The 24778-nt window shown below is 39.3% G+C and overlaps 1 protein-coding gene across 1 annotated transcript in view; it reads left to right on the forward strand.

Moving 5' to 3' along the window:
* The window catches only part of tm9sf4 (transmembrane 9 superfamily protein member 4), a 20917-nt gene extending 11341 nt beyond the window's left edge, over positions 1-9576 (forward strand). The window contains exons 8-18 of the mRNA XM_037685039.1: positions 1286-1397; positions 2823-2893; positions 2971-3103; positions 4496-4577; positions 4689-4764; positions 4978-5061; positions 6470-6645; positions 6725-6788; positions 6876-6995; positions 7099-7188; positions 9349-9576. Of these exons, the coding sequence (XP_037540967.1) occupies positions 1286-1397; positions 2823-2893; positions 2971-3103; positions 4496-4577; positions 4689-4764; positions 4978-5061; positions 6470-6645; positions 6725-6788; positions 6876-6995; positions 7099-7188; positions 9349-9498 (1158 nt within the window). The 3' untranslated portion in view covers positions 9499-9576. The remainder of the gene's footprint in view (positions 1-1285; positions 1398-2822; positions 2894-2970; positions 3104-4495; positions 4578-4688; positions 4765-4977; positions 5062-6469; positions 6646-6724; positions 6789-6875; positions 6996-7098; positions 7189-9348) is intronic.
* The last annotated feature ends 15202 nt before the right edge of the window (positions 9577-24778 follow it).

A 24778-nucleotide genomic window follows, 5' to 3' on the forward strand; every position in this document is an offset into this window, starting at 1 on the left:
GTCCCCGGGGTGGGTCCGTAGTCTGTACCGAGTCCCCGGGGTGGGTCTGTAAATACTGAGTCTAAAAGCTGTAAGTAAGAAAAGGCTAAATGTATCAAAAAGCCGGATAAAAGCTAGAACTAACAAACTGTAGTGAGAAACTAAAAAAACAAAACTAGCTAAAATTAACAAAACACTAGCTAGAAGCGAGAAGTAGCTAAATACTAGCTAAAACTTTAAGGTGACAAAGGACTAGCAAAATGCGACAAATTACTAATTACAAGCTAAAATGATATCGTGATGCATGCTCAAGCTAAAATGAGTTGACCAAACTAGAACATAAATGTAGCAAAATTTTAGCTTGAAGCTAAATGTATCTAAATGCTAGCTAGAATATAAAAGTAGCAGAGGGCTACTTAGTATTTAAAAGTAGCTAAAGCCTAGCTAAAAGTAACAAAGAACTATCCAAATGTAGTAAATTACTAGCTAAAAGCTGAAAGTAGCAAAATGCCAATTAAAAGTAGCAAAGCAATAGCTAGAATCTAAAAGTAGCCACATTCTAGCTAGAAGCTTAAAGTAGTTTAGCTACTTAGATAAATAGCTTTTGGTTAGTGAAAAATAAAAAGTATCAAAGAGCTAGCCAAATTTAGCAAATTACTAACTAAAAGCTAAATGTAGCAAAATGCTGGCTAGTAGTTAAAGGTAGCAAAGCCATAGCTAAAATATAAAAATAGCAAAATTCTAGCTAGAAGCTAAATGTATCTAAATGCTAGCTTGAAGCTAAAAGTAGCAGAAGTCTAGCTAAAAGTCAAAAGTAAAGAGCTAGCCAAATGTAGCAAATTACTAGCTAAAACATAAAGGTAAAAAAAATTCTAGCTTAAAGCTAAAAGTAGAAAGGCAATAGCTAGAATCTAAAAAAAGCTAAATTTTAGCTAGAAGTATCAAAATGCTAGAAGTTGCACAAGGGTAGCTAAAAGTCAAAAGTAGCATAAAAAGACAAATATATAATTTGATAAAATGGATTTAGGGAAAATATTTGTAAAGGTAAATATTTTGGAATGTATAAAATAAAAATTACACAAAAAAATGGGAAAATAAACTGATAAATCAAGAAAACAATGAAAATCACAAACGTTTGAAATGTAAAGTTTTATTTTATAGTTGGTGCAGGAAAAGGCCTTGTGGAAGCGTGGCTTTAATTCGTCTTTTATCAGAGCTGAAGGTCGATAAACGGTTATTTTGAGGGTCGTGATGGTTTGAAAGCGAAGCTGAAGGAGTCGAGTCATGTGACGTGTGCTGTGCGCAGGAGAGCGAGGTGAAGTGGGCGTCTCGTTGGGACACCTACCTGACCATGAGTGACGTCCAGATTCACTGGTTCTCCATCGTCAACTCCGTGGTGGTCGTCTTCTTCCTGTCCGGTACGTCCAGCATCGTTTTATACCAGTAACATCTTTTATCAGCCGAAGGTTTTCAGAGACCTGTCGGAGTAAACGCTGAATGTTCTGCTACAGGATTAAAAGTGTGTGTTTAACTTTTCAAGCTCCTAAAATAACAGCGTACCGTATTTTTTGCCCTATAAGTCGTGTTGTTTTGCATAAGTTACGTGTCCTGTGATTTACACGCCGAAGTGACAAATATTTTTAAACCAGTTCTCGTCTGAGATACGACTGTTTTCATTCATTCATATTAACACTAACATTTTCAGCCGCTAGATTGCACTCGAGTAGTATGGCATGCCGTTAATGGGTAAAAGTGGCTATTAATGACGCAATCGACTTGCCATAGCCTGCCCCCTTCGTCCAGCTCGCCTGGAGCAACCGTCAAATCAGCTTCATTTCGCTGCGCCGCCCCAGAGAAATGCAGCTGATTTGACCACTGACGTGCATTTATTAAGTAAAAGTTCAACTGAGACGCATCTTTACTGTAATGTCGAACAAATAATTATTGTAGGTGCTTATCTCCTTTTTGATTGGCTGCCAAATGGCGGCCACGGGAGCGTGCACGGGAGGACTTTAACAAGAATTTAACAAGACAACCACCTAAAAACAATTATTTGTTTGCTCGACATTACAGTAAAGGTGCGTCTCAGTTGAACTTTTCCTTAATAAATGCACGTCAGCGGTCAAATCAGCTGCTTTTCTCCGGGGCGGTGAAATGCAGCTGATTTGACGTTTGTTCCAGGAGTTCTGGAGCGAGACGAAGGTGGCCTGTACGGCAAGACAAGTGTCTCATTAATAGACACTTTCACCTATTAATGAGACACTTGGCTTGCCATATTAGTCGAGGGCCCTCTAGTGGCTGAAAATGGTAGTGTTCAATATTTTCCATGTCAGAATGAATGAAATCATCAGATCTCGGCCAAAAATTGTTATAAATATGAGGAGAAAAAACATGTATTAGTTGCTTCAGACTATAAGTCGCAGGACTTGCTAATTTATGCAAAAAGATAAGATGTGACCTAGTGGTCAGCTGAACACGCGGTGCAATAAGTGGCTTGGTTATGTCGTTTGTACGTCCGTTTTGGTTTGTGGTGCCTAAAAACATCCACCAGACCTGACGAAAACCAACTTGTAGAACGTTTTTAAGCTAATTTTAATAATTCTCTTACAAGAGAAGAAAACCTTAAAATCAATCTGAGATAATTACACGCCATAACGTTGTTTAAAAAGTTTAATTTAGTTTTTTTAATAACAGCCAACAAGTTAAAAAAAAAAAAAAAAAAAAATGTAGAAATTGATTTAATTAACTTTGTGTGTTAATGTCATGTAGTTGTACGTCCCCAACAACCAGATGTTTTAAAAGCATGGTCTTCTTGGCTTCTCCTGTGCCGCCGTCTCTCTCAGGTATTCTGAGTATGATCATCATCAGGACTTTAAGGAAGGACATCGCCAACTACAACAGGGAGGACGACATCGTAAGAAAGCTGAAGATTAAAGACGATAACGGCGTTTTCCAAACGGCACATCTCACCGCTCACGATGTTTCTTTCAGGAGGACACCATGGAGGAGTCGGGATGGAAGAACGTCCACGGCGACGTGTTCAGGCCGCCGCAGTATCCCATGATCCTCAGCTCTCTGCTGGGCTCTGGGATCCAGCTCTTCTGCATGGTGTTGATCGTCATCTGTGAGTCTGATCCTCCTCAGGATAAATTCTCCTGCGATGAAATGGATGTCGTCATGAAGGAAGTTCACGCTTCTTTATAAACGCAACAAGCGTCAGCTGAGCAAAGAAAACACCAGAAGTCTGTTCTTTGTTGTTTTTAAGGTTCATAAACAAACAAACAAACGAGCGGAAACACACGTTCATTTTTTGGGCTCGAGGTTTATGTCGGTCACTTTAGGGTTCTTCGGCTGCTTGAAGACCCTGAAGATCATGAAAGGACCACGTACGTGACCCGTGCTGGTAAAACGAGTCTGAATGAAACGGAGACCCGTCCATTGTCCCGAGTCTTCTCCAGGGTCTCCTCCCAGTTGGACATTCCCATTCAAACCTGCTTAGGGGTGCGTCCAGGGAGCTTTCCCACCAGACTTCTGAACCACCTCAACTGGTTCCTCTGGATGTGGAGCAGCTCCACAGTATGGAATACGTTCCAGTCCCTCTCGAGGTCTCGCGTCCAGAGCTCGGAGCACGTCGAGATCTCAAACTCACGCACGTGCTCAGGCTCCTTCCCCACCGTGTCCCAAAAACCTGATACCCAAGACCTGGCACCCTGTCCCGGACTCGTGTGGACCCTCCTGCAGGAAGACCAACCCAAACTAGGTCCTTGTTGTCTTCTGTGATGAGTCCTCGTTGTCCAGCTTCGTCCTGGTCAGATCAGTTCTCTGCTTTTGACCCATCACACCTGAGACACCCAGGTGGAGCAGTGGGAACTAGTTGGGGATTGGGTGTCTTGCTCAGGGACACCACGACATGTGGGCATGGTGGGGATTCGAACCGCACCTTTCTGGTCCCCAGTCGGCCGCCCTGCCTCTACACCATCTCAGCCCCAGTCTCTCCCCCCCCCCCCCCTCCCCCCAGCTGTAATTAAGACCTGTAGAACACAATGACTCCATAAAGGTCCGGGGAGTTGAACCAGCGACCTTCCAATCAATTCTCTAACCTCTGCACCACCACACCCCACATTTCATTTAAAAAATAATCTTTTTAATTCCAATTCTTTACTTTTCATTTTTAATTTCACCCTGCTTTATTTTAACATGGGAAATCCCTTCGTATAATACTTGGCGGCGTCGTGAAGCTCGGGAGTTTCTTTTTTTTTTTTTTTTTTACCATAAGGTTGTAATTCCTGCTGACGTCACTCCAGACCAGTAAAAATCACATTTCAACAAACTGGTTCGTGGCGCAGATTTTGGTCTGGAGAAAGATGGACCGAGTCGTCGCGGTGACTCGTTGTGCCGCGCGAGTCACGTCCAAGCGATTCGTTTACACTCGTTTAAAAACGGATCTGTAAATCGTCACCGTAAAGGAGACGAGTTGTGCGTTGACGCAGAACGCTCTGCTCCCGTCTGTCTGCAGTTGTCGCCATGTTGGGGATGTTGTCTCCGTCCAGCAGGGGCGCCCTGATGACCACGTCCTGCTTCCTCTTCATGTTCATGGGGTAAGACTTCCTGAAGCTCCAGCTCAATCAACCACATTTAAAATAAATCGTTCCAACAGGAGCGTGATTGAAATTCTACGTCTTTTAATGTTGTGGATGTTCGTCCTTCAGGGTGTTCGGGGGTTACTTCGCCGGCAGACTGTACCGCACACTGAAGGGCCACCGGTGGAGGAAAGGAGCTTTTTGTGTGAGTTCATCGGTTTTAAATAAAACCGAACGTTCGTTTCGCCTTTGAATTAACTTGTTTGATGCTAAATGTCAGATCTGTGTTTGAGCCGTCCACTCGCTCACCGTCCTCAGATTTAGAGTCGCATTTTGATTTTTATACAGTATAAACTAAACGTTGGCTCTTTGTAAAGATTATAAAGTTTGTTTGAGTTCAACTCGTCTTCCTTCGCAGACGGCCACTTTATATCCCGGAGTCGTTTTTGGAATCTGCTTCGTCTTGAACTGCTTCATTTGGGGCGAACACTCCTCCGGAGCGGTGAGTCTCAACGCTTCAAAAATCAGAAAATAATCCGAGTTGGTGAGTTTAACGCTCAAACATCAAAGAGAAATTAGGAATCTGTTTCAGGTTAAAGTTATAAAAACTGAGAAAACAAACTTTGTGTTTATAAAAACTCTGTTGACATAAACGTTGGAGACAAAGTTTAAAATTAATTTAATGTAATCTTTGGCATAAAATCATTCAAATCTACGAGAAACTTGAGTTTTATCTGATTTATATCCAGATTAAATTAGATTTTAGCAGTTTAAAGCTACAGTTCAGATATTTTCCGGTGAGGTTCTTTGTAAAGTTTTTGTTCAAAGTTCACGAGGAGTTTCGTTCCGACTGGATTGATGAGCTAACGGCTAGTCTGATCAAAAGTGACTCGTTGTCTTAAAACGGTTCCAATCTACAAAAACTTCATACCACATATTGTTGAACATTACTGGGTTGGCTTGTGGTGTACCTCAGGGTTCTGTTTTCGGGACCCATTTTATTCAGGACTGTTCATGTTTGTATTTCTTCGCGTTTGGACTTTTCTAGCATCTTATTTAAGTGTTCAAACGCGAAGGAACCCGACTGTCTTCAGGTTGTCCAGAACTCCGCTGCGTGACCGTCAACGCACGTAACCGACGAGCGTCACGCATGTTTGAATTTTCATCGCTTGAAAATAGTTTATCCATTTTTTTAAGCTCGTAACTTGTTCCACAATTTTTGTGCTTTTCGGCAGTTCATATATCGAAACGTTCGGCTCATTCAGGACATTCCTGCTCTAACTTGTAATGGGGGGGGGGTGTTGCGCGTCGTTTGTGTCAACAGTTGTTGGCGGGGGGGGGGGGGGGGGGGGGGTGGTGAGGGTTGTGAAGGAAAGGGCTCAGCGTATGGGAGACGGAGCGCTATCTCTGTAGCTTTTTAGCTAGTGCGTCTATTGCGCGCTGCTAGCTTAGCGCTACGTTAGTGTTGACAGGGACAAGGAGCTCGGCTCTGTTGACAGGGCGGGGCGCCCTCGTCTGATGGTAGAAAAACACTGCGCACACCTTTGTTCTTTTCTTGAAGCACTTTGTGATGTTAAATGTATAGAAGGTGTGTTTTATTTTATAAACTTTAACATCGTCGTCAAACAGTTGTATACACGTTAACAAGTTAGCTTGTTATATTAATCGTGATGAAGCAACCGTTTTAATGCCAAATTAACTGCAGTACTTGTACGTGAAACGTTTTTTTCAGCAGTACTTGTTAGCTTGTTGTTTATCCTGAGCTGGAGTTTCGCTGCAGGATTCTCAGATTTCTGTGAACCAGTCGGTGAAACGGACCGTCGGGTTCAGCAGCGGGTGTTTGGCAGGAATTCAGGAGTAAAAGTACAAAAACACGTCTTGATGCGTCAGAACGTCTCCTCTCGCTGCAGGTCCCCTTCACCACCATGCTGGCCCTGCTGTGCATGTGGTTCGGTATCTCCATGCCGCTGGTCTACCTCGGGTATTACTTCGGCTTCCGCAAACAGCCGTACGACAACCCGGTCCGGACCAACCAGATCCCCCGGCAGGTCCCGGAGCAGCGCTGGTACATGAACAAGTTTGTTGGGTGAGCGTCCGTTTGTGGAGCCTCAGACGTTCCTCGTGTGTTTGAACGCCTGAGACGAGCTTCTCTCTCCTTGGTCTAGAATCCTCATGGCCGGGATCTTACCGTTCGGCGCCATGTTCATCGAACTCTTCTTCATCTTCAGCGTAAGTTCAGCGGGTCGCCTCGTTTGTGCTTTAAATTTAACATTTACATTAAATTAGAAACCCTGTTCCTGTTCTCGACACCAACAGGCCATCTGGGAGAACCAGTTTTATTACCTGTTCGGCTTCCTGTTCCTGGTCTTCATCATCCTGGTGGTCTCCTGCTCCCAGATCAGCATCGTGATGGTTTATTTCCAGCTCTGCGCCGAGGTGAATCTCCTCGACTCGTTCGTGTTCTGACCTTTTTAAAACCAGCAGCCGTGTTTTTTTCCTGCACGTTCTTGAGCTTTAATTTGTTTTTGTTTGCCGTCAGGATTACCGGTGGTGGTGGAGAACGTTCCTGGTGTCAGGAGGTTCCGCTTTCTACGTTCTTATTTACGCCATCTTCTACTTCGTCAACAAGGTAAACAAACGAAATAATGAGTTATCAGTGTCTTTTAATTTGAAATTGTCAGCATTTGACAGAAGACTTCCTGTTGGCTCGGATATTTGGATCTTTTAGAGCGAGGTTCTGCAGAGAGGTCGTGAACGGTTAACATCTTACCTGATGTAGATGGTTTTTTGAACGACCTCGGTTTGGAGAAACGGTTTAATTCTGACTTGACCGACGAGCAAACGGCGCGGCCGAGACCAAAGTGGATTTGTGTCGTCGTCACGCGACTCCAGTCTCCAACTCTTTGGTCTCGGCTGCGCTCGAGCGAGCCGTTAGCTTCCAGCCACACCTGGTTCTGTTTCTCTAAACTGAGGCGCTTCACAGAGCGATCTACAGCAGGTAAGACATTAACTGTTCGTACCGTTTCCACAGAGCCTCATTTTAAAGGACGTCGGTTTCGATCAGAACAGAGTTTTTATCGTTACGAATCTTTAAAGCGTTCATGTGAGGAAACAAACCCGTGATCCATCATCACCAATCCTAAAACAAATATGGATTAAATACTGTGTTTACACGGGACACGTGTACTACGTGAGTATTTACACACAGATGTGTTTATGTGAGTGGTGTTCTTACAAATACAGATGTTGAAAGAATTATAAATATTAATGGAGAAGTGTAAATTCTTCCTGACTCATTTTGAACAGGATTACTCTTATTGTGGAAATAGTTCTACCGTACCCACCACTGCACCCAGTATTCACTGGTTAACTGGTCACCATTAACTTCACAGACTCTCCCACTGGTACATTTTCATCTTTAAATCACTTCTTGGTCTGCTGCCTTCATACATCTCCTCCTACATGTCTCTGCGTGAGTGCAGCTACAGCGTGCGCTCTCAGGACATCATTACCTGCAGTGTCCCCTCTGTGAGGACTGAACTAGGTCAAAGGTCATTCTCTTACTCAGCTCCTGTTTCCTGGAATATCTTGTAAAAAGATCTGAAGCTCTGACTCGGTGAGACTAACCTGTTTAAATAGTGAATTAGTTGAACAGCTGAACTTTATTTTTCAAAAACTGTCCCCATAGAAATACAAAAAATTATCTTCAAAAACATTTTTTCTTTTAAAGAACGTTTCAGTGCATCTGCTTTATTTTTGCCTTCTGTTGCTACTTTGAGCTGCTAGTTAGCTAAATCAGCCACTAGGGAGCATGACAGGAGAGACAGAGACGTTGGACATGTATGAGGACAGCAGGACAGTGGCGAGATGTTCTATAGGAGTGACAGCTTCAAGGTGGAGGTGGGAGTGCGTCAAGGATCGGCTCTGAGCCCCTTCTTATTTACTCTAATGATGGACCGATCACGGGAATTCCTGCCTGACCTCATCTGTTGACTATGATGTTTGCAGATGACATTGTGATCTGTAGTGAGAACAGGGAACAGGTGGAAGAGAACTTGGAGAGGTGGAGGTATGCACTTGAAAGAAGCGGAATGAAAGTCAGCCGTAGTAAGACAGAGTCCATGTGTGTGAATGAGAGGGAGGAGGTGGAACAGTGAGGCTACAAGGAGCAGAGGTCACAAAGGTGCAGGACTTCAAGGACTTGGGGTCCACTGTCCAGGAACATGGGGAGTGTGGTAAAGAGGTGAAGAAGAGAGTCCAGGCAGGATGGAGTGATGGAGAAAAGTTTCAGGAGTGATTTGTGGCAAAAGGGTGTCAGCAAAGTTTACAAGACAGTGGTGAGAGCAGCTGTGTTGTATGGTCTGGAGACAGAGACATGGACAAAAAGACAGGAGACAGAACTGGAAGTGGTAGAAATGAAGATGTTGAGGTTCTCCTTAGGAGAGACAAGGATGGAGAAGATCAGGAATGAGATCATCAGAGGTACAGCACAGGTTGAACAACTGGGAGATAAAGTTAGAGAGGACACACTGAGATGGTTTGGACATGTCCAGAGGAGGGACAGTGGTTTGGACATGTCCAGAGGAGGGACAGTGGGTATATTGGTAGAAGGATGTTAGACATGCAGCTGCCAGGAAAAAGACAGAGGAGATATATGGATGCAGTTAGAGAGGACATGGAGGTAGATGGAGTGAGGACAGAGTGAGGACAGAGGACATCTTCACAATAAAGCCGTGTATGAATCGTAGTTTGATAACATGAAGACCAACTCGTTGTTTTGTCTTCCCAGCTGGACATCGTGGAGTTCATCCCGTCCCTCCTGTACTTCGGTTACACCACCCTGATGGTTCTGACCTTCTGGCTGCTCACCGGCACCATCGGTTTCTACGCCGCCTACATGTTCGTCAGGAAGATCTACGCCGCGGTCAAGATCGACTGATTCGTGCGCTCACGTTCTCAGACTCGTTTGTTTTTCCTCACTTTTTATTTTTTATAGTTTTTTTGTTGGAGCACGGACTTTCAGTGCTGGAGGGACCGGGCTGGTTTCACGGTGCGACAGCGCCGCCTGCTGGCCTAACGGTGGACAAACTGTCTCCCGTCAGGACGGACAGTCCACGTCTTCTGCCGTCTCACCTTCAACGCGCAGCGGGCCAAAGCTTGTCAGACACTTCCTGCACTTTCCCTCGTGTGTGTGAACTCCGTGTGTAGGTTCAGTTTGTTACAACAGATCGGACTTTTTCTTTGAACGACTTCCTGGGAGGCGGTTTTTCTTCTCATTCCTCTTCTTCTTCAGAGACTTTAACAATCAGGGTTGAATTTAAGGTCACAATGATGGAAATTATGTTGGAAAGTCTGTAACAGATAAATTAAATGCTTTTTTTTTTAATCCTGCTGTGGCCAACGATAATTAAAACTAAAGTTCTTTGCTCTAAATGTGACGCCGTTGGACTGAAGGCGACGAGGACCGGCTGCTGCGGGACTGAAGACACGGAGCATGAGACTCCTCGTCGGGCTCGTTAGCGGTGCTGAAGCCTGCAGAACTGTTTGTCCTGGAAAGACGGCGACGTTTAAAATCAAAAATAATTTTGTTTTTGTTGGGAACAGCTTCAGTTTGTATCCGATGTATGAAATGTTTCTGTGGACTGTTTTTTAAAATCATCTCACGTCTCTTCTGATTCAAACCACGTTCGTCTCGGCTGATCGGGCCCGTCTCATTATTTTGTACCAAATGTCTGAAGAAGCAGCGTTGCCGCAGTTTGCACGTCACTTTGTGCGTTTTGTTTCCCCCAAATTGTTTAAAATCCAGAATAAATTCAAAAGGGCTTTCCAAAGGCGAGTAAACATTTAAATTTGAATCAATTTCTAATCTAGTTACAAACAGTTTCTCTCTTTGGGTCTTAGAACGGCAATATTTAACAGTATTGTTAAAGGGAGAGTTTATGAACAACAAGTATCTTACCTGCTTCAGATAGCACTTTGACAAGCTAACAGTAGAGAGTTCAGGTCGGGAACAAAGTGCATTGCTGCCGTTCTAAAATAACTAAACTTAAAAATGATCTGCGGTTCTTTAAACCGTTTGCTAAACTTTTACATCGGCGCCCGTTACGAGCAGCAAGTGCTACAGCTAGCTGCTGTTAGCGCTTCATCCCTGAACACGACGTAAATATTCAAGTATCTCATATTTGACGTTGACGTAAAATATGGGAACAATTAAAGCATTTTTATTAAAAAAAAGTTTTTACAGCTACGCTCTTTGGTCTCGCTCGCCATTAACTTGTCGACGTGTCGGTCACCTGCGACGGATGTGTACCGTTCATAATCTTCCCACTTCAAAAGAGCTGAACTATTCCTTTACGCAGGTTTTATTGCCGTTCTGAAGAGTCGGAAAAGTTTTACCGCTCCGTTAGCGTCATTTGTGCTAAGCTAACCAAGCTTTTAGGCTAATCTCTAGAAACGCATGAGAACAGTTATTTTTCTGGTTTCTGATTGGTTGAAGCTAAACAGGAAAGCCCGTTCACTGAACTATCAGAACCAGCTGCTGCGTTTCGGCCATGAAGATAAAATTAGCAGCTGAAGCTTTTAGAAAAATTTGTTCAACTTTACGTTGAGATTTTGAACCCCCTGAATAAAATAAAAACATTCATTGACTTTCTGGTTTAAATGAAGTGCCGTCATTGAGAAGAGTCTTGGATCGACCCAGAGGTCAAAGTAACGGGTCGTCTGTCGTGCCAGAAGAATTATTATTTTTCGCCAGACTTCAGGTTTCAGCGTGCGTCTGTACAGCCGAGGGTTCTCGTTGTAAATAAAATAAAAAACAGCTTCGTGTTCGTCGCGTTTCGCTGTCGGTGGCACGCTCCGTAACGGTTCCCGTCGTCGATTGTTCGCCAGAAGCATGACGCTCCCGAGGAGTTTCAGAGGAACTCGTTTTGGTTTTCTGTTACAGAGTGTTCAATTACAAAATGTACGACAAAACAATAAAGTGACGAATATGAAGATCAGCCTCCAGAGTTTTTAAACTTGGCTCATGAGTCCAAATGTCTTAAAGTTCTTTGTGTAGTTGAATCGTGTGTTGGCAAAATATCTCAAGTACCAGAGGATGAACGTTAATAAAACCGAGTCGGAAAATAATCATCAGATGAACTAATGGAGCCAGTTCAAGATGGCCGCTACAGCTAGGCAACCTCAAACACAAAAATGGCCGACTTGTAACAGATTGATAAATTTGGTGTGGTAGTAGCTGAGTCATCCATAACGCAGAGCACCAAGATCAGTTCTTGAAGTTATGCCAACACTGTCAACTTCGCCTGTTAGCAAAATATCCCAATGGACTACAAGGATTTTAACAAAACTCGTAATCGTACGGTGTACAACTACACTTTTAATTAACAACCAAACTGAAAATGGCCGCCACAGCTAATCGACTTCAGACAAAATCTAAATGTTTTTAACCTGTCCAGTTTTAGAAAGAGATAAATCTGAAGTGGTAGTAGCTGAGAGTCATTCACAACACATGCGCTGAGTGTTACATAGGATGCCAAAGTAAAAACAAAAAAGGGACTTCTCATAATCTGGAGATCATCAGTTTGTGTTGGGATGACTCTCAGCTACTACCACTGGGTTACAGCCAGTGTTACGTTGGCTAACATCAAAGAGCTGTGGCTGCCATCTTGAATCTACTCCGTTATAGACGCGCGTCAAAGAATAGTTTTGTTCAAATACCGTCACCAGTTAGTGCGCATTCAGATCCAGTTTGTTCCTGCTGTCAATCACGGCCGCTTAACTAATACTGTGTTGTTGATCTAATTGCAGAAATGTCTAATCATTCAGGATGGTTGCCATGACTTGTGGGTCTTGTGCCGTTTATGTTTTTTGAAATATTAAGCTTTAAGCTCTATTAGGATACGTTGGGAAAATTTCTGTAGTTTGGATTTGGTCCAACACCGTTCCCTTCTGAGAACTTTTTAATGGAAGTTCTACAGGAGACTCCATTAAGGAGCCCACAAAGGTCCAGTGATCACAGAACCACAGGGTATTCCTTCCAACACTTAAGAGTTATAGAAGTTTTAACTGTTCTGCAAAAGAATGCTTGTTGTCTAACTGATTGGATCAGGTTTTATTGACAAATATTACAACTATATCATCGGCATAACAATGAAAATGCATCTTATGTTGTTTAATAACTTTACCTAATGGAAGCATATATAACATAAAGAGTAGTGGTCCAAGCACTGAACCCTGAGGAACTCCATGACTAACTTCGGTGTATGAAGATTGAAGAAAAACTTGTCCACTACTGCTCCATCAGCTTTCACATCATTACACTTTAAGCATTTTAATGAGATATTCTTTTTATTTTTTTCCACATAATTTTCTTTTCCTTTAGTTTATGAGATATTTTCCTAACAGTTTAACAAACACAAGACCTATCCCCTTTCTTGGCAACTAAAAAAAAACAACGTAAAATAAAATTGGGTGTTTCCTCAGGTTTAGTCTTGAAACTTAACTTTTTTTTTTGACGTTTCAACTTTAAAATCAGAACTCGGAACAGTAAAACTTTTCGTTAACATTTTTTGACTAATGCGAAAGTAAAGTATTATTTTCTGAGCCCGAGATAATTTACTCTAAACATTTCTCTTACCTTTGTTCCGTTCTTTATGTTGCTGCCATTTTCTTCTCATTAAAGCTGTAAAGGATCATTTTTGTGGACGTGAGGCAGAGGATCAGAGTCTGGAATCACAGACAACATTAGTGAACATAATTTCTTAATTAGCAACAGTGTTTTAAATAAAAGATCTAGAAGCTACAAGATTCCCACACTGTTTACCGTAGATGAACTGAAGAGATCACGCGTCTTTTATTTTTTAATTAATGAAATCACCACACTGCGTTTCTGAATTTCTCTGTGTGGAAGTCCGAGTTGTGATTTCTTATTTCAAATTTATTTACAAGCTCTTCAGGTTCCTCTGAAAAATACTGTACAAAACCAAAAGTTTATATTCCTGAATTAATTAATTGGTAAATTAATTACTAAGATTGCAGATGCTGTTGTGGGATTGCCGGTATATGATTGGTTTAATAATCTGGAAAGATCCCAAGGCAGCATATTAAGATATTTTCACTTTTAAAGTTTTCTGCATGTACAAATTTATTATCACTTTTTGACATTAAAATTAAACCCTTTCAGCAAATATTATTACAAAATATGATGTACATTAATAAGTAAAACTTTAAAACATTAGTAATTGTTGCTCATTTTCAAGGCTAAATAAATACAAATATGTATAAATTGTATGGCATTAATATCTTACCTGTTGTAGATGGATGTCAGGAAAAGAAAATTATGATTAGGCTGAAATGCTAACGGCAAATCTAACTTTACTGCTAATCTGAGCTAATGGCTAATTAGAGCTAGCTAGCAGCTATTCTCAACTAGTGCTAATCTGAGCTAACAGCTAGTCCCAAACTAATCAGCGCTAATGGCTAGTTTTATCTAATTGCTAATCAGCGCCAACAGTTGCTAATCTTTGCTATTGGCTAGCTAACAGCTTGTCTGAGTTAATGGCTAATCAGAGCTAATGGCTGTTCTGAGCTAATACCTAATAAGAGCTAAGAGCTAGTCTTAGCAAAGCCAGGACTACACTGGATTAAAGCAATCGTTATCCAACTCTAACACCCCCCCCCCCACACACACACACACACACACACACACAATAATATTAAAATTGCAACAATTTGAACTTAAATATTTTATTTACCTTTGAAACTCAGATCTGGGAATGACATGGAATCAGACTGACCGCGTTTCTGCTGCAAGTTGGAAAACTGATGTGTGTTAAATTGTGTGCTCATTGACCAGCTAAGTACAATAATCAACACAAGTCTGTAACAACGGATTTCTTTGCATTCGAACACCTTATCAACATGTTTATTAATAGTGTCTATAAACTAAAGTACTTTACACCATTGGTTGGTTCTCTAACTATCTCTCAGACCGGAGGCAATGTGTTCAACATAATGGTACTTCCTCCAGTTATTTAACAGTCAACAATGGTGTACCACAAGGCTCAGTCTTAAGACCCACCCTCTTTACAATTTACATATGCAATGTAGATAAAAACATCCCTGATGCATCCATACATTTCTATGTTGATGACACAGTTGTTTATTGTCGAGCTAAAACAGTTGAAAAGGCTTTCCAGCTTTTGAAATCTGCATTCAACATCATCCAGACAGATTTCTTCCACCTCAAACTTGTTCTAAATGTCGACAAAACCAAAGGGATGCTTTTTTCAAATAGGAAGTTGGTCCCAGCAGTTCTTCCTCTGATTTCATCCTCAAATGGTGTCCCCATTGAGTTTGTTGATATCTATAAATATTTGGGTATCTTGGTCGACTCACATCTTTCTTTTAAGCTCCATGTGGAAAACTTGGTAAAGAAACTGAAAGTTAAACTGGGTTTCTTTTTCAGAAACAGATCCTGTCTAACCCTGAACGCTAGAAAACGCCTTGTATCTGTGACTTTCCTTCCCTCCATTGATTACAGTGACATTATTTACATGAACGCTCCTACAAGAACCCTGCAGATGTTGGACACAGTCTATCATGGTGCACTAAGATTCATAACTGGCTGTGATTATCGTACCCACCACTGCACCCAGTATTCACTGGTTAACTGGTAACCATTAACTTCACGCAGACTCTCTCACTGGTACATTTTCATCTTTAAATCACTTCTTGGTCTGCTGCCTTCATACATCTCCTCCTACATGTCTCTGCGTGAGTGCAGCTACAGCGTGCGCTCTCAGGACATTATTACCTGCAGTGTTCCCTCAATGAGGACTGAACTTGTCAAAAGGGCCTTCTCCTACTCCGCTCCTGTTTCCGGGAATATCTTACAAAAAGATCTGAAGCTCTCGACCTTGACCTCTCCAAGTGGCTTTAAGAATCTGTTGGACTCCTGGCAGGGACCAATGTAGACATGTTCCTGTTTTTAGTTTTCTAAATTCGCCTTATAATTTAGCTGTTTTTTGTTACATTTCTTTTTTTTTACCCATCCTATTTGTAAAAAAAAAAAAAAATTGTATGACTTTTTATAACTGTTTATTGTTGTTGTTGTTGTTGTCCATTGTTGTCATCTTTCTTTGTTGAAATCAGGTCTCTCTTGTAAATGAGTCCTCGAGGCTCAATGGGATTTACCTGTCTAAATAAAGGTTGAATGAGTGTGACTGGATTATTGAGATGCAAACTAACGTAACCAAAGAAAAGGTTATTACTGGTTACTATTAGTAACGTTATTATCATTTTTCACGTGCAAGACAACTATATTAGATGATGAGGTCAGTGATGCTCGAAGACTCCTAGTCCGACTAAACTTGGAAATCACAACTTCTTCGGACACATACTGAGCCCCATCTGCACTTCTTTTGTCGTTTTTCCTATCCACACATTCTAACAAAAATATTAAAATACCTTCTTCTTGGCGGAAAGAACGAACATTCCTAGTTAGGCTAAAAACTATCTCGAAACTCATTTTATATTAACAGTTTACATTTTCCTCTCACTAATTATTTCAAAACACTTTTAAAGTTTAATGGTGACAGGAAGCAACAGGAGGAAAAAACAACCTGGTAAAAACTGCTCCATTATTGTTTTTGTTTCCAGGTCACACAATAATTGTGGGCATCTGCAAAAAAAGCTACATCATCGTTTTGTTAAAGATGTCTCTGGAGCCACACTGATGTACAAAAAACAAAACAAACAAACAAAAAAACAAGAACTTTTTTTAATATTGTAGAACATTTTCAAACAAACCAGTTTGAAAAAAAAAAAATCCCACCATGTTTGTGTGGAAGGGACATTCAAGTGCGGCAGCAAATTTAGAATTTTAAAAATGTTCTAAACCGTGTAGACAAAGGGCTAGTCCAGATGGAAACATTTTTATCCACAAAATGATCTATCATTTCTAAAAAATATCCTTGTAAACACAAATTTCTAAAAATGTCTTCATACAGGAACTACCATGTCTATATGTGGTTCCGTAACGCCGCCATAAAAATACAACAAAAACAGGAAACAAGGCGCAGCGCGAATGCATAAAGCTTGTAACCTGGTCAATTACCGCGTCACCCAGGTTAATGATCCAAATCCTCACTGAATCAGGACTCACAAGTCTGAGGTCTCAATGAACTCAGATCCTGTATGTCCTCTAGCAGACTGCCGCCGCTAAGTCCACAAGATAGAAGACTCACCGAAAAAAAAAATTCAACAGAATCACTGAAAATGCTTCAGCCTTAGAAGGATCGAGTCACTGCAGTTTTTCTAATGATTTATTAATTCGAATCAACGACCAGACTCATCTGAGACAGCAGCGTTTCCAGAGGTTTTTCCAGTGACTTCACTAACTCGCAGACTTAGCAGCATTCTTCCAGAGGACGTAGGATCCGGGTAATTCTAGTCCGGACGCAGTGCTAAGATTTGGATCATAACCAGGTAGTCAGTAACCCACTTGCTCTACTTTGGAATCTTATTAAAAAAATATAATTGGGGGGTTCCTAAAAGGCTATATCTGTGTGGACACAAAACTGTAACCATAAAAATGAAGTTTTATGTACCGGTACTCACAAAATACATTGTTTCCATGTGAATATCTCATTACTGATGAAGATCATAAATCCAAGATTCAAAATAAGGTTTAAATACTTTTAAATAAAAAGAAGATTGCAAAGCGGGTATGAAACTGCTGGTTTGTCTTTTAATTATTTCAACATAACACATGACAAGTCATAGATACACTGTACTGTACAATATGTCAATAGTTCTGTTGTTTTGTTCATCAACTCTTTGGATCAACCAATATACAAATCTGTTACTTGGAAAAAAAAAATTGCAGAAATTGATTGTAAGAGAGATATGTTTGTAATTAAGAGTTTACTTCTGGCGTCTTTCTCAGGTTTATTTCTTGAACTTTCCCTGTAGTTGATAACACGTGAATCCTGTTGTTTTATCACCTTGTTTCTTCCAAAGGTGGCTGAAGTAGCGTAAAATAAAAAAAAATTAAACGGGCTATGTCACTTAAACAAGATACACAAAGAGGATGGAATGCAAGACGTACATTAAGCTAAAAATATATAAAACTACACGTGGATGTTGTCTGCACCAGACAGTACCAGAGGCGAAACAAGAGAGGGCGAGGAAGAAAAAGAGAGCATTAGTAAAATCATCTTTTCTCAGGTTTAAAATGAATAAAATTCCCTTAAATATGCGTTTACTGCACCTACTAGTAATAAAAGGAAAAGGTGAGGATAAGTGCATCCCTAGTAGGTGCAGGTTGAGGTAATGGAGCTACAGCCAGGCTGAAGAGAAGAGCAACATCTGAGGGCAGCCATTTCAAATTACCATCTTTTTAATTTAACTTGTACTACAGAGGCTCCGTTTTACCCAAATAACCAAGAAAATATGCGAAAAATACTTCCTAACTTATTATTCTTTATGGAATTTAGGTCACTTTGCTCTGTCTGTCAGGGATTAGTTATATAAATAAAATAGTGTGGAAAATATGCAAAATTTCACTTGGAACCACACTCAACATGTTAGCACCAACTCCTGGGGAGACTTGGGACTAAATTAGTCGTGTATTATGTTAAAATGTTTTAAAAATTGCACTATAAAATTACAGAGAGCAAATTAAAAATGGTTTAAAAATATATAAACTGATAAAGGTAAATGTTTTCCTTAAATTCTTCCTAATGCATGATCCCTTAGGGAAGTGCGAACGTCAAACTTGTCTAAAGGACGTTTTTATACAATTTTAACTTTTGTTGCGCAAATTTTTAAAACTTGTTTAAAATGTGTACGACTCACGTGAAGATGTTGAAAACATCGTGAGTATTTGGAGACACTTCGAAAAGTCCCCAACTTTGACTCCCTGTGGTACAGAAGAGGATTAGGACCACGGTGCAATAAAGAAAAAATAAAAATCCTTAATTCTGAGATTAGTCAGAATTCTGAGAAAAAAGTCAAAATTCTGAGATTAAAGTCAGAATTCTAAGATTAAAGTCTGAATTCTGTGAGAAAAAAAATCTGAGATTATAATGTAAAAATTCTGAGATTAAAGTGAGAATTCTGATTTATTTCTCTGAATTAAGGAAAATAATTTTAGTGCACCGTGGCCCTAACCCTCTTTCGTACTAAGGAAACATATTTTTGTTTTCAAGAAGAAATTACTCTTAATAAGAAAACTGCTTTTTCCACAAAGACCTTACATTTTATTTAATTTCACAATTATAAGAAATAAACATCAGTACACTCTTCCTGATTTCTGAATTCCAGAATCTGAGAAATTTTTGTTTTTTGGCACAAAAAATATGAAAATCAGTTGATAAAGGATTCGGTGACCGATATTTTAGAAATATTTATGTTTTACTTTTGAAGTCTAATATGAAGAAATTCAAAAAGCACCGCGTTTACGTTCAAGCTCACGCTGCAAATAATTAAACTGCACAATAAAACATTTTATACTCCGACTTATTTAAACAAATAAATTCAAAACATTTTTAAATTACAACAGGGAAAACGCGTGACACCAGCTCCTTTGGTTAATTTATACAAATATTTCCGTTGAGAAAATTAATTAAGAATATTTAATTATGACAACTTCTAATTTCTTGGAACAGCCGTGGCAACATAAAGCCGTTTCTTTTAAAGATGTATTTGTTGCCACTCAATCAACTTGTCTTTTAGCAAAAATAAAATCCGGTCCTAAACAGATTTAAAAGGTTATTTCTGATTTGTGACTTAATTTATTCTCAGAATTTGCCTTCTAATCATAAACTTTTAATTAAAATTTAAAATCCCACGTTCAGAACGTTGTTTTTATCTTGTGAAATTTATCTTTTTTTAAACCAGATTTTGACATTTGTACAATTTATTTTTGTTACTTTTACAACAGGTTTATTTTAATTATACCTTCCTAACCTTCCTGTTGCCCTTGGGTCAAAATGAACCACCCTCGTTTTTAGACTTGCGACTCATTTTGACCTAAGAATAGCGCGAGCGTTAATAATAAAAACGTTAAAAATTAAAGATTTAAAACCATAGATAGTCCTTGTCCTACAAAAGACACGCTGACCGCATGAAGTTGCTCAATTAACAGCTCTAAGGTTGTAAGCGCTTTATTGTGGGGTCGTTTAAAACTCTGTTTTTGCTCAGGTGGTCTAAAAACTTTCTGCGTGAGTCTGTTGAAAGAAACTTTTATGGTTTGTCGCTGCACAACACTCATGTTGCTGTTTTCTTCAAACACCTGGCTGTAGAGCAGGTAAATCGATGAAAATTAGCAAAACAAAGCACGGAGAAATGGGGCTCTTTCTTTGAGGTGAAAAGTTTATCAAAAATACTGCTATTCTTTCGAAGAGAAATAAACAAAGGTTGATGAAGTCTACACATCCAACTAATACATATACAAGATCAATACAAAATTAAAAACATATGAACATATAAGCTGAAAAAAAAAACTTATTTTTAAGGTTGAAAGTGCTAGAATTCAGATTAGCTCACGAAACCCAGGGAGGACAAACTAAATGCACACCAAACAAAAGCTTTAAAATTATATACTTTTTAAAAGACAAATTAATTTGTCATAAAAAAAAACAAACGCTCAATTGGTTTGCTACAATTTTGGCTTTGATCAGGAGAGTTTATTTAAAATACTCTTAGTAAAGATCAAATTTTTTTTTTTTTGTTATGAAAATTCGTAGAAAGGTGCCAACAGCTAACGTATTTCAGATTAAGCAAAAGTTTGATAATTTACAAAAGTCTCGCCTAGAAGATGATTTTTCCACCAGTTACGATAAAAAAAAATAGAAATAGAAAGTATTTTGGAAGCCCTGCACCGTCGCTAACTCGTTCTTAAACGATGCGCAGTTAGCTTAGCTGCTCGTTGGGGGTTTTCTTGTACAGTACAAAATTTTTCCAAACACGTTTTAATGAGCTGTTGTGCAAAAATGTAGTTTCTTCTCCCAAGGTTTTGGTAAGAAAATAAAAATGAGGTGATGTGTTGTGTTTTTTTCTTCTCGAGGTCCTGTTTCATACAAACAGAAAACAATATTTCATACGACAACAAACAAAACAAATATACGTCTATAAGCGGAAACCCCGAGCTGTGCAGTCGGTCGCGTTTCCCTCGCGTCGCTTTGAATGTCAAAGCCAGAAGGTTGAACGACGGCGATCGCCCGGAGGCCGCTGGTTTTACACTTTTCGCTCTAGAAGCAGCTAAAAGAAAAGAAAGAGGTGGCGGGGAAGATGAACGCCGTCGATCCATTTTGTGCATGTTTTCAGCTACCTTGTAGATAAAAACTGAAACGCTCTAGTGGTCTGCAGTTATCAGCAACTGTGGCTAAAAGCAGCAAATTACAGATCAACTTCCGGTTTTCAGTATTTATTCAGTATTTAACTTTTTTTCTGATATTTTGGTTCACCCGAGGCACTGCAGATGCTAAATATAACGGTAAATGGTCTAGAACCAGAACAAGATTTGAATTAAATGTGTGAGATGAGAAATCCAATACTGTTCAAGCAAAAGAGAATATTAAAATGATAAGTTGAGTTTGTTTAAAATGTGCTGCATAATGTGCATTATTGTGGTCACTGTGTCGTCATAATTTAGTTTCTAAATATTCTGCTGACTTGTTCTACATCGTTACACCAGATTACATGCAAATGTTTTCTTTTACATTTGTTTTTTTTTTATTTTGTTGTTTTAACTTTTAGTCTTACAAAAAGATCCTCAAGGGAGAAGTATTACAAATGAAATAATAAACATTATAATAACCTGGATTTAGCAGCTTTTCACTCACTTGCCCAATTAAATTTAAAAAATTGTGGCAATCACCGTACTGTCCGGTAACTCCACTCAGTATTGTAGTGTCCATACAATAATAGATTTTGTATAGATTTCTTAGATTCTGTAGTTACTTTACAAAACTTGTACCAACTGTGTCAAAACTAAAACTGCCGTACGGTACGGTGACGACTGTGCGTATGTTAGGTCTATTCATTTATTACCGTACAGAGACTTTATTTATAGTATGGTAAATAAAAGCTCCATATACACTGCCTGGCAAAAAAAAAAAAAAAAAAAAGTTGCCACCTGGATTTAACAAATCAAACAGGTACGAGCCTTTATTATTGGATAATCACTGCATGGGCGATTATCTTTCAGCTGCAACAAGTTATTTAACTCCAACTGATGCAATGAGTTGATTCTCATTTCTTAAACAACCATGTCGAAAAACACATCGCGTGGTCGTGGAAAAGATGTCATTCTGTTTGAGGAGGGTCAAATCATTGACATGCATCAAGTAATATATTAACTACCGTACAGAAATTTTATTTGCAGAACAGCAACAAAAAGCTCCATATGGTACTTGGGTGATCATGTATACTATAGCGTCAATAGATTTAGTGGTTACCAGACAGATTTTATTCACAGCCCAGTAACCGATGTCCCGTACTACTCTGGTGACCACCCACATGGCTATAACTGTCCAGATGACCTGACTGAAAATTGTTGGATTGTATACCTGGATTATTGAGCATGGACTTCGTTGGTTTACTTATTAATTTTTGTAGTTAAATGTACATAGTTAGTACTTATTTTATGGAAATTAAGAGCTCAGTATGATACTGTGGTGGTAATGCATATCGTTTTATTTAGTAGACTTCGTAATTACCGTACAAAAAAAAAAAAACAATCAGTACGATAACTACCGGTAAAAGCCTTGGATAGTCCAGTGATGACCTTGAATACAAGCAACTTGTCTTTTAGACTGGGTCGTTGCCGAATTAATGTCTCGGTCATACAGTTGTTATAAAGTCTTCAGCACCATGATGGCCGCGCATATACCGGTAATAGATTTGTTTTACGGGTTCTGCAGTACAGAGCTTTTATCTAACGAACAATTACAAAAACCTTAATTTGTTGGTACAGCAATGACGACGCCTATAAAGATTTTATATTATTTACCGTAGATGTTTTTCTTACTGTGCGTAAATAAACGCTCCGTACGGTACAGTGACGAGTGCATACATGTTAAATTTGTTCAGTGGGGTTCGTAGTTATCCTACAGAGCTTTTACTTACTTCACAGTAATTAGAAACTTTGTATGACACACGGGTGACCTTTCAAATATTAAATTTATAGATGCTGTACAGAAATTTGTACTGCACTTACTGTAAGATTAAGATTTGTACTGTTCAGCATCATGTGACAGGTTTAAATGCTGGGCTCCAGAATTACCATAAAGCGTACTGTAACTAAAAAGCACCGTACGGTAAAAAAAAAAAAATTGCTGTAACTTGAGTACGTTTACCTGTACTACTGTTAAAATGTATTACCGATAATAAATAATTTAACCTGAGTACAAACGTACCGTCAATATTTGTTACTTTGAGAGACTTTTAGAAAGGTGCAAAGTCAGCAGCAAAAAAACACAGTAACCACATTAATAGGAAATACAGCAGGTGGAAGTTATTAATATTCATTCAGTGTAGGGAGCGCCTACCGGTACTTGGTTTTGAGGCTTATGGTTAACTTTGGGCCGAGTTGTTTTTAGAGGCTCTTGGTGAAAGGTTAGAAATCCAAGACCTACAGTAAGAAATACTTATAGGTCATCCATGTAAGCATACCTACAACGCAATCTAGCTCAAACCCTAACTGTTCACAATGCGATCTAACAGCCTTCTATAAATATCTCCCATCCACAGTTCTGATTCCACTAAACTAACTCAAGTACACGAAAAAGTAAAGATCAGGTATGACAAAAAGCTTGAGGGAAAAAGCTAATACTTCATCGTTTTCTTGATTAAAGATAAAAAAAAGGAAGATACACACAAATGTAAACCTGCCAGACATAAAAATAACATCACTTAGTTTTAATACGTCTACCTAAAATACACCTTTATATAGATAAGCAATAATAATATTCATTTATGAGATATTTCGTACACTGCAATAACATTCTTAAACACATTTTTACTCATCTGTCGCTGTAAATTCTATGTTTTTTTTATTTATTTATTCATTTTTATAGCCATTCACATATCTCAGGGTTCACCATTACCATGATGACGCATCTTTTAAAGAGACTGCCTAAAGATGAGTTTGGAGTATATCTCAAAAATGTAGATGTATATATATTTAATTTTAATGTCAGGCAGCTAGGAAACGGCTGCAAATATCACGATTGCGGGAACTTTTAACGATAATTCTTAGGAGAAAAGCAGTTCTTGTCCTATTTTCAAGCGTAAGTACGTATGGATTCAGAGGTGTGGAAATAAAATTTGAGGTTTAAGAATTTTTTTTTAATAAACCGTACACATGGATTTGTAATCCATGGTCTCGGTTGGGAACTTCTTGGTTTGGTGCAAACGTAAGAAAACAAATATCGAAAACAAAAATTATCGAAGAGCTTTGTTGTTGTTTTGCTAGCACCCACTGGGTTTTGTACAAAAGTATGAGACAAAAACTGAAGTGCCTTCCGCAAACAAACAAAAATAAAACTTTTAAAAGTGCTTCTCTTGAAGAACAGTTTAAATAAAAAAAAGAGCAGGTTTTTTGGGGTTCAAACCTTTGCGTCTATTTTGCTTAATTTCCATTCTCAACAATACTCCGAAATAACGCAACTCTAAGAGTAGCGTAGAAGGAGCAATTTTAATTTAGCTTCTCGTTGTATGAAGAGCACTTTTAGAGCCTGAGGTCGTTTCGTGGCTTCGCAATGTTGTGGAAAGAAATGAAGGTTCATCTGCATTTCTTCGTTCCCTTGCAATCTCTCCCTTCTCCGTAAATCATCACGACAGTTTGGGTTGTTAGCACGGGTGGTTCAAAACTTAAGACACGTTCTACCACGTTCTTACATTTGGAAAAGAAGAATAAAGTAAAACAAAAGATCCACTTCAAACTATATTTTTCTGGGTCACAACAAGACAGATAATCTCCACTAAAATGTATCTTTGATTTTTAATAAGTTTTTTAAAATATATATCATTACTTTAGGAAGTATGCAGTACCACGCCTTTTGGCCTACTGATCCTGCCCTCTAGAACTACTAAAAACAGGGAAGGGACATAAAAGAAGTAAATGGACTTAAAAAAAAACATAGGTTAATACATTGTTATACCTATAAAATAAGGTGTGTGGGGGGGGGGGGAGCCCAAATAAAAGCTGC

Source organism: Nematolebias whitei, chromosome 11 (genome assembly GCF_014905685.2).
Source record: "Nematolebias whitei isolate Nwh7 chromosome 11, NemWhi1, whole genome shotgun sequence".
Lineage (NCBI taxonomy): Eukaryota > Metazoa > Chordata > Actinopteri > Cyprinodontiformes > Rivulidae > Nematolebias > Nematolebias whitei.